This window comes from Mytilus californianus, unplaced genomic scaffold (assembly GCF_021869535.1).
Source record: "Mytilus californianus isolate M0D057914Y unplaced genomic scaffold, xbMytCali1.0.p SCAF_7, whole genome shotgun sequence".
Taxonomy (NCBI): domain Eukaryota; kingdom Metazoa; phylum Mollusca; class Bivalvia; order Mytilida; family Mytilidae; genus Mytilus; species Mytilus californianus.
Genome location: NW_026262723.1, coordinates 23,476,005 through 23,489,267, shown reverse-complemented (window position 1 = coordinate 23,489,267; position 13,263 = coordinate 23,476,005). Strand labels below are relative to the sequence as shown.

The following is a 13,263-nucleotide window of genomic DNA, read 5'->3' as shown; positions in this document are numbered from 1 at the left end:
TCCACAAGTTATTGTCTGGAAACTAGAAAAATGCTTATTTTTGGCCCCTAATTCCTTAACTGTTGGTACCATAACCCCTAAAATCAATCTCAACCTTCCTTTTGTGGTATTGAACCTTATGGTAAAATTTCATAGAGATCCGTTCACTTAATCTAAAGTTATTGCGCGAAAACCAATGTGTCTTCGGACGACGCGACGACGCCAACGTCATACCAATATACGACCACAAAAATTTTTTGCAGTCGTATAAAAAAATCTGGGTTAGGCTTAATTACTGAGGGGTTGTGTAAGTTAGTCTTTACAACACCTTGACAGTTCATGCAGTAATGCAGAAATATTATCATTGCTGTTAAAAATGTTTCTAAATACATGTAAGTTATCATCTGCAATATAATGCATTTATTTGTTGAGGTTAAAAGAATGAAACTGGATGATCTATTCAATTCTGATTACAAGAGGCTGTCAGAGTGACAGCAAACCAGATTTTCATGCAGAGGTCTAACCCTGAACAGTTGAGCAAGTATGGACACAACATTTAAGCTTAAAACAGCTCTGAATTTGGATTGTGATTGAATATTTAATACAGCATGGGTTTGTGACACAAAATAAATGTGGTCAAAGAACTGAAAAATTTGAAATTGAACATTTACCTATTATGGTCCAATATCCAAATGCTAAGTACATTGCTAGAATCAGCATATCAAAGAACCCCAAGAATTCAATTTTTGATGAAATACTCCTTAGTTAAACCATTTCTGTTTAAATGGAAATAACTTAAACTTTATTTCCATGAACTAATCATCATGATCATGTTAATATAAAATTAAATATGATTTAACCATAGACTCTAAAATTAGATATGATGTAAAGAGATATGATGTTATATTTATTTTTAAATTATAATCAAATATAAATAAGTTTTCTAATAAATCTGTCACTCCAATTATAATTGGGTGATTGCATTGAAAATTACCAGATGTGTGTTAACTTATCACTTAGTGTATAAATCAAAATCGAACTTTATATATATATAGTTGATAGTTCCCAATATTTTTTCTTTCATCTGTAACATACTAATATAGATCTGCAACTTATCTTATCTTAATTTTAACTTTTTAACTTATAAATAATAGATTATTATCTAATGAATCATGCTTGCAAATTGAAAGGTTATTTCCCCTTGAACAGAACTATGGTTTAACCTTTTAACAAAGTACTCTAACATTAGGTATATAAATATTAGTAATGTAATTAACTTCAAAATGCCTATCTCTTAAAAACCTATAAAACTTATCTGTAATTATCTTCAAAGTGTCTAATAATGAACAGTAAATTTCAACCTTCATTTATACAGTCCTACTAGTAAATTTCAAACTTTATCAGTGATATTGTTGTCCTTTTTCAAAACTACCTCTACCGTTTTTTATTGGGAAAAATGCATATTTTTTATGGAAATTGGGAAATTTGTATATTTTATACTAAACACATCACCGATTTTTTGCTGACCTTTGCTGTCTTTTTGCACTGTTGTTTTCATGTTTATTTTGGTTGTCAGACATTTGCAAAAGCCTGAAAGGTACTTTTCGGAGAGGGGAAAGAAACAGAAGCAATGATGGTACTTAATGCATTGAAAACCACGTGTTACAAACACCATGATGATTCTGATCAGAAAACCGGATCTCAAAAGTGTTTTCTAATATCAAAATAATAACATGAATACGATATTTGACAAACATTACTACCAATGCCATCACTGTTTTGGGAAAATGTAAAACTTTTTGGGAGGGATTTTAAGCCTTTTTTTTTTTTAGTAATTGGGAATTTTCTCTAGGGGAAAAAGCCGAATTTCTGCTGTAATTAGAGGCAAACAATATCACTGTTTGTATATACAGTCCTACAGATCTTATCAGGAAACAGAAAATTTTCAAATAAATCTGTCACTCCAATTATAATTGTGAGATAAGACTTTTACCATATGTTTTACCTTAGTCATAATTGATAACAAGAGAGGATATTTAAAAATACCAATTTTGGATATTAAAAATGGTGATAACTCAAAAAGCAGAAAAACTAAAATCTTGAAAATTGAACTAGACCTTCATTAAGTCCCAGGAAACAACATATTTAAATTTGAAAAAAATTTGTTAAAGCGTTTTCATGTTATTGTGGAGACACTGTTTGGCAGCCGCCTGTCTGCCCGCCGTACATCCCCAATTTAATAACCGATATTCCTTCGAAAATCCGGTTAAAAATACAAATCCTGTGTCCAAGCTTTGCTTACAAGTATCTGACAACACTCTGTTTTCCTTTTGTTCTAGAAGTTATTACATCAGCCAATAAAATTTCATCTTGCAAATTTTTGAAGGTGTGCATTAATTTGACTAAACCTAAATTGACTAAACCTAAAGGTCTTTAAAACAGAAAGTAGAAATCTGCATTTTTAGATCTTGTACACAGGATCTATATTTTAATCAGATTGTGATCTATATGGCTTAAGAGTAGAAAAGGCTTTGTTTTCGATCTTGAATGATTTAAATCATTTTGAGAATAAAAAGAACACACTGACCATACCAAATTTCTCATTTCAAATATATGAAATAATATATGGTCTTATCATCAACTTCTGAAATGAAACCTGTTTCTTAAATGAAAACAGACAAAAACACACACAGATACACACACACACATACACTACATACACACATATCATCAAATTATGGCATATAGCCTATATTTTTAAAGCAACTGCCTACAACTGGTCATTTCAATTAAAATTGTATCAAGAGCTATTCAAAGAATTTATCATGATGGTATTTGGTGAAATAAATATTACTATGACAGCTGGAATTGCTCCATTCTGGCTTTATATTTTCACACATAATATTGATTTCAACAAATGCAAATTTTAAATAGCTTCTGATAAAATTAAAATAGAATTGCTCTTTGAAAGAAATTGTGAACATATGAATGGGTTCTGGTTTAACTATAATGAAAAGAAAAAAAATACTGTCATAGAAAAATGTCTAAAAATCTAATATTGCAGGGTGACAGGAGCTCTGCTTAAGCCATAACTATTAAGCTTCTTACCACTGGGTACAAGCTGACAAGTCGATACCAGTCAAAGCTTTTGTCGTACGGATAGCAGTTTTAATTAGTACTTTTGGGTCTTCGTCTGGCTTCAAACCATCCTGTGATGGGGACCATGCACCCCCTATTGCCATGGTTTCATTTTTGCCTTTGATACCAACTAAGAAATGGATAAGTCTTGTAGGATGTACAAAATTCTCCTGAACATCAGCGGCATCTTCCGACAGTGAACACGATTTGTGGTATAAATCCTCTAACTCAGGACAGGATAGAAGCATAACCTAAAAAAATTAAAGCACTTATTGTTTTGAATTTACAAATATCCTGCCCTTTAAACAAAATAGATTCAGTATATGTGTACGTACTGATAAATATGTTTCAACTATAGCATAAAATGGTAATATACAGGAACAGACATTGTTATTACACCTTATACATGTACATTACTAAGAAAATGGTAAAAGTCCAATTTTAAATCTATGAGAATCATAGCTGCAGATAAATCTGTCATTAATATAGCATACATGTATATTGGAAAATAAGAAGCAAATACTGTTATTCCAAAAGCAGGTGTGCAAAAAGCACAAAAGAAATTAAATAATCACCTCATGAATATATTTCGATAGTTGTATTCTTGGATTAGATAATCTATAATTATCCACTAACCTTAGCGTTAAAACTATGATCAGCATCTGGTGGATCCAGTAAGGCATCCGAAGTATTTATAGACTCTACATCTTTGTGAAGGACGTGGAATTCACAGTTACGACCTAACTGGAATGGCCTTGTCAATGGAAAAGCATCCATCCATGTAAAATTGGCTTTGAAGAAATCACTAGGGACATACATACTGCTGTACCTAGACTTTAATGTGACCACATTAGCTGATTGCCTGTAATTAATAAAACATCTCATTGATATTCGCTTGTAATCATGAAAACATAGCATACATGTTTGCCTGTAATCATAAAAACATATCATACATATTTGCTTGTTATCATAAAATATTTCATACATATTTTCGGGTTATAAAAAAAAAACATATCATACATATAATCACAAAAACAAATAATTGATATTTGTGTTGTTTTTATTACCAATTGCCTCAATCAAAATGTCACAAAAATGTGAGTGAAACACATATTTTATACAATTTGGGTACTTAAATGTTTTAATTTAATTTTCATTTTTTTGTTCTAATATTACAAAGAACTGTCACCTTTAAAATCACCTAAGACCTTTCATAAGTTTAATATTTGATTAGCAGCTTGATTGATTCTAAGTTTAAAGACGAAATTGCTTAATCATAAACTTGACCATCCATATAAAAGTAACCAAATACAAATATAAGTTTTACACTTACAAATTGAAAGATAATTTTGGTATCTGTACTACATATCTGGGTACAACTCTCATACGTCTACGTGGACTACCACTTCTATCTCCTCGTTTAGGGGTTCTTGAACGAGACCGCTTCTTTAGAGGTAAAGGTCTCTCTGGTCTTTCTCTAGGCTCTTTCTTTATATCACTGAATCCTTTTCTTTCTCTGTCTCTGAATCTTTCTCCTTTCTTTGAAGAAAATGGCCTATTTCCTGAAACAGCACATATTATCAATTATTTCATTAAGACTAGCATCGAAATAAAGTCAGGACAATTTAAAAAGCAAAAAAACTATCAAAAAATAGTTTGATAACTTACCAGGGTTATAACCTCTAAAAGATAAAGTTAACTATTCGTTTATTTAGTTTGACAATTTGATGATGATGATGATGAATGGCTCCAGTGGCAAATTAAATGCATATTCAGGATGAGAAGAAGTAATGTGATATGAATATTACCCCTGCTTTGTACTACACCGACATGCTGAGCTGGATTTTTAAAGTGCTAGTTGACATGGTAACAGTCAGTAGGAAGACATGTCAGCCTACTCGGAAACATTATTCTGAATCTGAGACGACCAGTCTTTGTGCTTAATCCTTAATGCTGCATGCTTAGCAGAGAAGCAGGACGCAGCAATTTTAAAGTCTTTGGTTTGAACAGGCCGGGGGTGATACTTGGTTTCTTTAGTTTGAGAACTTACCTGGGTTATCTCCCATTAAAGATGAAGGAACAGGCTGTCCCATTACACTTGGTTTTCCTTGGTTTGATCCAACCTGAAATTCATCACAACAAAAAAGATAAATAAATTAACCAGACACTTTAGCCTATACAGTGATCTTGAAGATTTTAAGATACTAAAGGTCCAGAAAACATTAACCTTTTACTGTGCAGAAAAGGAATCTGTACTATCATAGATGTTAAGTTGTATTTTAAATCTGTTAAGAATGTTTTATGATATTTGAATATATCAAACAGTTTTATAGAAAAGGCTGATATGAAACAAAAGACATGTTTTTGAACAGTGAATTTCTCCATATTGTTTTTTAATTTACTTCTTAAATACACGATTTGTTAAATATTTTGAAATTCTTGTTATTTCTAATAGATTAATTTTTACATTTATTTAACATTCATTGATTCCAATATATTTCTTATGAAAAATCCAGAGAGATCTTTTTCCTGCCAACTTTTTCTCAAATAAAATTGAGAATGGAAATGGGGAATGTGTCAAAGAGACAACAACCCGACCATAGAGCAGACAACAGCCGAAGGCCACCAATGGGTCTTCAATGCAGCGAGAAACTCCCGCACCCGGAGGCGTCCTTCAGCTGGCCCCTAAACAAATATGTATACTAGTTCAGTGGTAATGGACGTCATACTAAACTCCAAATTATACACAAGAAACTAAAATTAATAAAATGCTCCGCAGGGCGCAGCTTGATACGACCGCAGAGGTCGAACCCTGAACAGTTGGGGCAAGGATGGACACAACATTCAAGCTTGATACAGCTCTGAATTTGGATTGTGATTAAATATATGACACAGCATAGGTTTCTGACACAGAATGAATGTGGTCTTAGAACTTAAAAATTTTAAATTGGACATTCACCTATTATGGTCCAATATCCAAAATCTAAATACATGGTTAGATTCAGCATATCAAAGAACCCCAAGAATTCAATTTTTGATGAAATCAAACAAAGTTTAATTTTGGACCCCAACTTGGACCAACTTGAAAACTGGGCCCATAATCAAAAATCTAAATACATGTTTAGATTCAGCATATCAAAGAACCCTAAAAATTCAATTTTTGTTAAAATCAAACTAAGTTTAATTTTGGACCCTTTGGACCTTAATGTAGACCAATTTGAAAACGGAACCAAAAATTAAGAATCTAAATACACGGTTAGATTCGGCATATCAAAGAACCCCAATAATTCAATTTTTGATGAAATCAAACAAAGTTAAATTTTGGACCCTTTGGACCTCAATGTGGACAAAGTTGATAACAGGGCCCAAAAATCAAAAATCTAAATACATGGTTAGATTCAGCATATCAAAGAACCCCATATATTCAATTTTTGTTGAAATCAAACAAAGTTTAATTTTGGACCCCGATTTGGACCAACTTGAAAACTGGGCCCATAATCAAAAATCTAAATACATGTTTAGATTCAGCATATCAAAGAACCCTAAAAATTCAATTTTTGTTAAAATCAAACTAAGTTTAATTTTGGACCCTTTGGACCTCAATGTGGACCAATTTAAAAATGGGGCCCAAAATCCAAAAACTTAATACACGGTTAGATTCAGCATATTAAAGAACCCCAAGAATTCAAGAATAAAACCCCATTGAAATTGATCAAGAAATAAGCAATTTATACGAAGTATCTTCTTTTGCACAATACTGTGCAATTGAATATTTCTTGCTATTGCGCAATACTGTACAATTGACAATTTCTTGCTATTGCTCAATATTGTGCTATTGGATATTTCTTGCTATTGCGCAATACTGTGCAATTGAAGATTTATTGCTATTGCGCAATACTGTGCAATTGAAGATTTCTTGCTATTGTGCAATACTGTGCAATTGAAAATTTCTTGCTATTGCACAATACTTATTATATAATAATTTACACATCCTGTTTGGTGTGTATCTCCTACCATATCATTATTATTTGCTTTTAAATATTAATCAGAAATAACCAACTTAAAATGGAAAATTTTAAAAGAAAAAAAAAAGGGAAAAAAAAAAAAAAAAGAAAAAGAAAAAATCCCCCCTCCCAAATTTTTTGAACCCCCTTATGATTCATCACCCCCAAACTCAATACCAGCCTTCCCTTTGTGGTATGGTACCTTGCAGTACAATTTCAGAGAGATCCATACACTTGAACACAAGTTATTGTCTGGAAACTAGAAAAATGCTTATTTTTGGCCCCTTTTTGGCCCCCAATTCCTAAACGTTTCGGGCAATTACCCCCAAACTCAATTCCAGCTTTCCCTTTGTGATATGGAACCTTGTAGTACAATTTCAGAAATATCCAAACACTTACACACAAGTTATTGTCATGAAACTAGAAACATGCTTGTTTTTTGCCCCTTTTTTGGCCCCTAATTCCTAAAATTTTGAGGCAATAACCCCCAAAATCAATTACAGCCTTCCATTTGTGATATGGAACCTTGTGGTACAATGTCAGAGAGATCCATACACTTACACACAAGTTATTGTCTGGAAGTTACAAAAATGCTTATTTTTGGCCCCTTTTTGGCCCCTAATTCCTTAACTGTTGGTACCATAACCCCCAAAATCAATCCCAACCTTCCTTTCGTGGTATTGAACCTTATGGTAAAATTTCATGGAGATCCATTCACTTAAACTAAAGTTAGAGTGCGAAAACCAATGTGTCTTCGGACGACGCCAGACGACGAAGACGACGCCAACGCCAACGTCATACCAATATAGGACCAAAAAATTTTTAATTTTTGCGGTCGTATAAAAATGATACAAGACTAACAAAGGCCAGAGTCTGTATCTCAAAAACAAGCAAGGACCTATCATTATTTTTCTAATTTTTCCGTGTTCTCATTTATCTGTTCAAAAAGACATCAGTTGTGAAAATGTCATTATTTTATGTTTCAGCTGCAAACACCCTTTAATAAAACAAATCCCCCCTTAAAATCAAAGGGCTTGTGAGCACTGAAAGGTGAAGATTGCTTTCATTTTGCAATTTTGTGAATTTAAAATAAAACACTGAATTGTAATTAAGATAGGCAAACTATATGAGTTGGAGTTATCTTCCTTTGTTCATGATTGTACAATTGCAGTGGAGTCTGTTTTCATAACAGATTCATACACCATGAATTACTTATGTAATTTTCAACAAAGAATAGTTTTCTTGACAAGTCTGGTAATTCAAATACACATTATATATATATATACTGTAACTTAAATATCTAAGTATAACATATCATTAATAAATTGTATGGCATTGACTGGATAGGATCTAAATAATGATCACTTCACTGCACTATTTTGTTTGAACTATCAAAGGTAGTGATAAACCTTGGAAGATTTAGATATCACTTCAGTACCACTGGGTTTTAATTGTATTTCATGCAATCTTTACCCCAAAAATGACTACAGCATCAAACATAATATTTCAGAAGTGTTGCCAGTGTTTAAATGTCATATTTCTTTCAATGGTTGAATATGATACCTGATTAGGAAGGAGCTGTATTCGTGTTGCATTCCATTTGAATGGCATGTTTGGATTGTAGGTGGCTTCCACTAATACTCTCTCACCAACTTTTGGAATGAGGCCTTTTACACAACTGCAAAAAATTACAAGGATAATTAAAAACCAATTGTTCAGAGAACAATTGAAGGTCTTTCCACCCAGAAAGATCTATTTTGATATAAAAATATTAAAATTCGGTTTAAAATGTCATTTCCAGCGTCAAATGATAGCTTATTGTACACTGATTCCAAAAATATATGGTTTCTATACATTTTTTTTTTTAAAAAGGGAGCTAATTTGTTACTTCCGGTTTGAAAAAATGTTACTTCCGGTATATCTTGAATGTTTACTTGACACTGATTCCAAAAATATATGGTTCTATATACTTTTATATTAAATAAGTACAAAAAATAGCTACTTCCGGTTTACACAAGGTCACTTCCGGTTGGATTTTTCAAGGTCAAATGGCTTGCAACCTAATGCAAAAAGTCCCATGGCTTTATCATGTACATGTATACATATGAGGTAAAAGCAAAGGTCAAAATCTATAACGTCAAATTTACCTATGACCTTGAGCTCAATTTCAAGGTCATAAACCAAGGACCTCAAATTAAAAGACCCTAGGTCTTAGTTATATATGGTTAATGAGTTATATCACCATATGCGTATTTTTAAAAACAAGAGGGGAGAAAACTCTAATTTAATGTTAGCGCATCCTTTAAACCAAAATGTATGTGTTACGACATGTCGCAACTAACAATTTAGTAATAATATGTTGTCGATATCTTATATGGAGTGAAAATAAGCCAAAATAAAAATTCAGAATATGAACTTGACCTTTGACCTTGACCAAATTTTCTTTTTTTTGGACCAAGGACCTCAAATCAAAAGACCCTAGGTCTCTATCACTTATGGTTTACCAATTAGAAATGCATATCACTTATATCAAATGCGTAAGGGGAAATATCTCTCATATGGAGTCTCCCGAACACTTCGGTGAAAACCAAACTCAACATCCTGAAGATATAGCGAGCAATTTGGTAAAATAAATTTGTCTTAATCTTTTAAGGTTGCGAAGGAGTAGTGGCCACAAGAAAAACAGTGTTTGGGGAGATAACTCTTACAACGTAAAGTATTCGGTTAAGCGGTTGTCAGTTTCAAAAGCGTATAAACTGTTCGATATCACATACCAGATATATAAACGACATCTTATGAAACAACAATACTACGCAAGAAAAAAATTAGGCGGAAGAAAAAAAAAAAATAATAATAATTAAAAACCAATTGTTCAGAGAACAATTGAAGGTCTTTCCACCCATAGATCTATTTTGATATAAAAATATTAAAATTCAGTTTAAAATGTCATTTCCAGCATCAAGTGATAGCTTATTGTACGCTGATTCCAAAAATATATGGTTTCTATAAAAATAAATTTAAATAAGGGAGATAATTTGTTACTTCCGGTTTGAGAAATGTTACTTTCGGTATAATTTGAATGTTTACTTGACACTGATTCCAAAAATATATGGTTCTATATACTTTTATATTAAATAAGTACAAAAAATAGCTACTTCCCGTTTACACAAGGTCACTTCCGGTTGGATTTTTCAAGGTCAAATGGCTTGCAACCTAATGCAAAAAGTCCCATGGCTTTATCATGTATACATATGAGGTAAAAGCAAAGGTCAAAATCTATAACGTCAAATTTACCTATGACCTTGAGCTCAATTTCAAGGTCATAAACCAAGGACCTCAAATCAAAAGACCCTAGGTCTTAGTTATATATGGTTAATGAGTTATATCACCATACGCGTATTTCTAAATACAAGAGGGGAGAAAACTCTAATTTAATGTTAGCGCATCCTTTAAACCAAAATGTATGTGTTACGACATGTCGCAACTAACAATTTAGTAATAATATGTTGTCGATATCTTATACGGAGTGAAAATAAGCCAAAATAAAAATTCAGAATATGACCTTGACCTTTGACCTTGACCAAATTTTTTTTTTTTGGACCAAGGACCTCAAATCAAAAGACCCTAGGTCTCTATCACTTATGGTTTACCAGTTAGAAATGCATATCACTTATATCAAATGCGTAAGGGGAAATAACTCTCATATGGAGTCTCCGGAACGCTTCGGTGAAAACCAAACTCAACATCCTGAAGATATAGCGAGCAATTTGGTAAAATAAATTTGTCGTAATCTTTTAAGGTTGCGAAGGAGTAGTGGCCACAAGAAAAACAGTGTTTGGGGAGATAACTCTTACAACGTAAAGTATTCGGTTAAGCGGTTGTCAGTTTCAAAAGCCTATAAACTGTTCGATATCACCTACCAAATATCTAAGCGACATCTTATGAAACAACAATACTACGCAAGAAAAAAATTAGGCGGAAGAAAAAAAAAAAAATAATAATAATAATCAGAACAAAATCAATAGGTCTTACCACGGAAAAGTGGAAAGACCTAATAATAATAATAATCAGAACAAAAGCAATAGGTCTTTCCACGGAAAAGTGGAAAGACCTAATAATCTGATTTATTTCCCTGTCATATAATAACTATTGAATCTACAGACACTTTTCACAGTGAATGACCCCACATTCATGACATCACCAGCATTTACTCATGACCTCTTAATTCTACCCATCATGAGTGTACTGGACCAAATTTGTCAGCTTTCTTTGCCATCTATAGTCTGTAATTCAATAAAATTACCCATCTGTTAACCTCATGCCACCGATGTAGTGTCAACAATATTTAGCATGGAATGGTGCTAGGACTGTCTTGAACTTGCAGTGTATAAGTTTTGACTCTTTGTTGAAGGCCTCACTGTTACTTTTAAATGAAGAACAGCAATAAAATGAGCTTTTGTGTATTGTCAAGTGTGTCATGAATACATCATATCCTTTCTGTTCTATTCAATCATATATTTAGTTTTTAGGTACCACAAACATCTAAAAAAGAATAGTAAACTTTCTCAGTAACAGCTAAATACCTTGTCTGGAAGAAAACATCTTCATCGACAAAACCAAAATTGTCATGTAGCTTGGTGACTGTACCAGTAAAGACTCGCTGTTTAGGCGGTGCTGCCTGCTGAACTTGCCTAGGATTAGGGTAACTGACCGGTGCTACCTGTTGGTTTGTGGCTAAGGTGGTAGGGATAGCTATCCCTGGCTGTGGAATGATTTGTGGTGGACCTTGCTGTTGCAATGCTGCTTGCTGCTGTAAAATGTCATGAAAATAATTTAATAACTGGAGATTCAGTGAATATGCTACTACATTGTAATTGTACAGCTGTAAGATTCTAGAATTACAAATGATTCACCAAAGTTTGGGAAAAATCTTAAATCATCAGGGATCATTTCCAAAATTTTCAAGATTTGGAGCTATAAAAAGATTCTAAAAGTTGAAAAATATTATCAAATATAAAAATGTATTCATCTTAATTTTATGACAAAATAAAATGCTTCGCTGGGGCGCAGCTTGATACGACCGCAGAGGTCGAACCCTGAACAGTTGGGGCAAGTATGGACACAACATTCAAGCTTGATACAGCTCAGAATTTGGATTGTTATTAAATATTTGACACAGCATAGGTTTCTGACACAGAAAGAATGTGGTCTAAGAACTTGAATTTTTTGAATTTACCTATTATGGTCCAATGTCCAAAATCAAAATACATGGTTAGATTCAGCATATCAAAGAACCCCATATATTCAATTTTTGTTAAAATCAAACAAAGTTTAATTTTGGACCCCAACTTGGACAAACTTGAAAACTGGGCCCATAATCAAAAATCTAAACACATGTTTAGATTCAGCATATCAAAGAACCCCAAGAATTCAATTTTTGCTAAAATCAAACTAAGTTTAATTTTGGACCCTTTGGACCTTAATGTAGACCAATTTAAAAAACGGGACTTAAAATTAAAAATCTAAATATACGCTTAGATTTGGAATATCAAAGAACCCCAATAATTCAATTTTTGATGAAATCAAACAAAGTTTAATTTTGGACCCTTTTGACCTCAATATGAACCAATTTGATAGCAGGGCCCACAAATAAAAAATCTAAATTCATGGTTAGATTCAGCATAACAAAGAACCCCATATATTCAATTTTTGTTGAAATCAAAAAAAGTATAATTTTGGACCCCAACTTGGACCAACTTGAAAACTGGGCCCATAATCAAAAATCTAAACACATGTTTAGATTCAGCATATCAAAGAACCCCAAGAATTCAATTTTTGTTAAAATCAAACTAAGTTTAATTTTGGACCCTTTGGACCTCAATGAAGACCAATTTAAAAAACGGGACCCAAATTAAAAATCTAAAAACACGGTTAGATTTGGCATATCAAAGAACCCCAATAATTCAATTTTCGATGAAATCAAACAAAGTTTAATTTTGGACCCTTTTGACCTCAATATGAGCCAATTTGATAGCGGGGCCTACAAATAAAAAATCTAAATACATGGTTAGATTCAGCATATCAAAGAACCTCATATATTCAATTTTTGTTGAAATCAAACAAAGTTTAATTTTGGACCCCA

The 13,263-nt window shown here is 32.6% G+C and overlaps 1 protein-coding gene and 1 long non-coding RNA gene across 16 annotated transcripts in view; one reads left to right on the top strand and one right to left on the bottom strand.

Annotated features, from left to right (window-relative positions):
• The window catches only part of LOC127710168 (cell division cycle and apoptosis regulator protein 1-like), a 65,047-nt gene that overhangs the window by 31,268 nt on the left and 20,516 nt on the right, over positions 1-13,263 (bottom strand). For 14 of the 15 annotated variants that reach the window (XM_052215906.1, XM_052215905.1, XM_052215908.1 and 11 more), the window contains exons 4-9: positions 11,705-11,931; positions 8,685-8,799; positions 5,168-5,240; positions 4,451-4,679; positions 3,754-3,979; positions 3,088-3,368 (exon numbers count right to left, since the gene is read on the bottom strand). In XM_052215906.1, the coding sequence (XP_052071866.1) occupies positions 3,088-3,368; positions 3,754-3,979; positions 4,451-4,679; positions 5,168-5,240; positions 8,685-8,799; positions 11,705-11,931 (1,151 nt within the window). The remainder of the gene's footprint in view (positions 1-3,087; positions 3,369-3,753; positions 3,980-4,450; positions 4,680-5,167; positions 5,241-8,684; positions 8,800-11,704; positions 11,932-13,263) is intronic. The other variant, XM_052215907.1, reaches the window with a different exon arrangement.
• LOC127710197 (uncharacterized) lies at positions 5,665-13,162 on the top strand. Its single transcript, XR_007986038.1, has 2 exons — positions 5,665-6,017; positions 12,306-13,162. It is a non-coding gene; the product is annotated as an uncharacterized LOC127710197 (long non-coding RNA).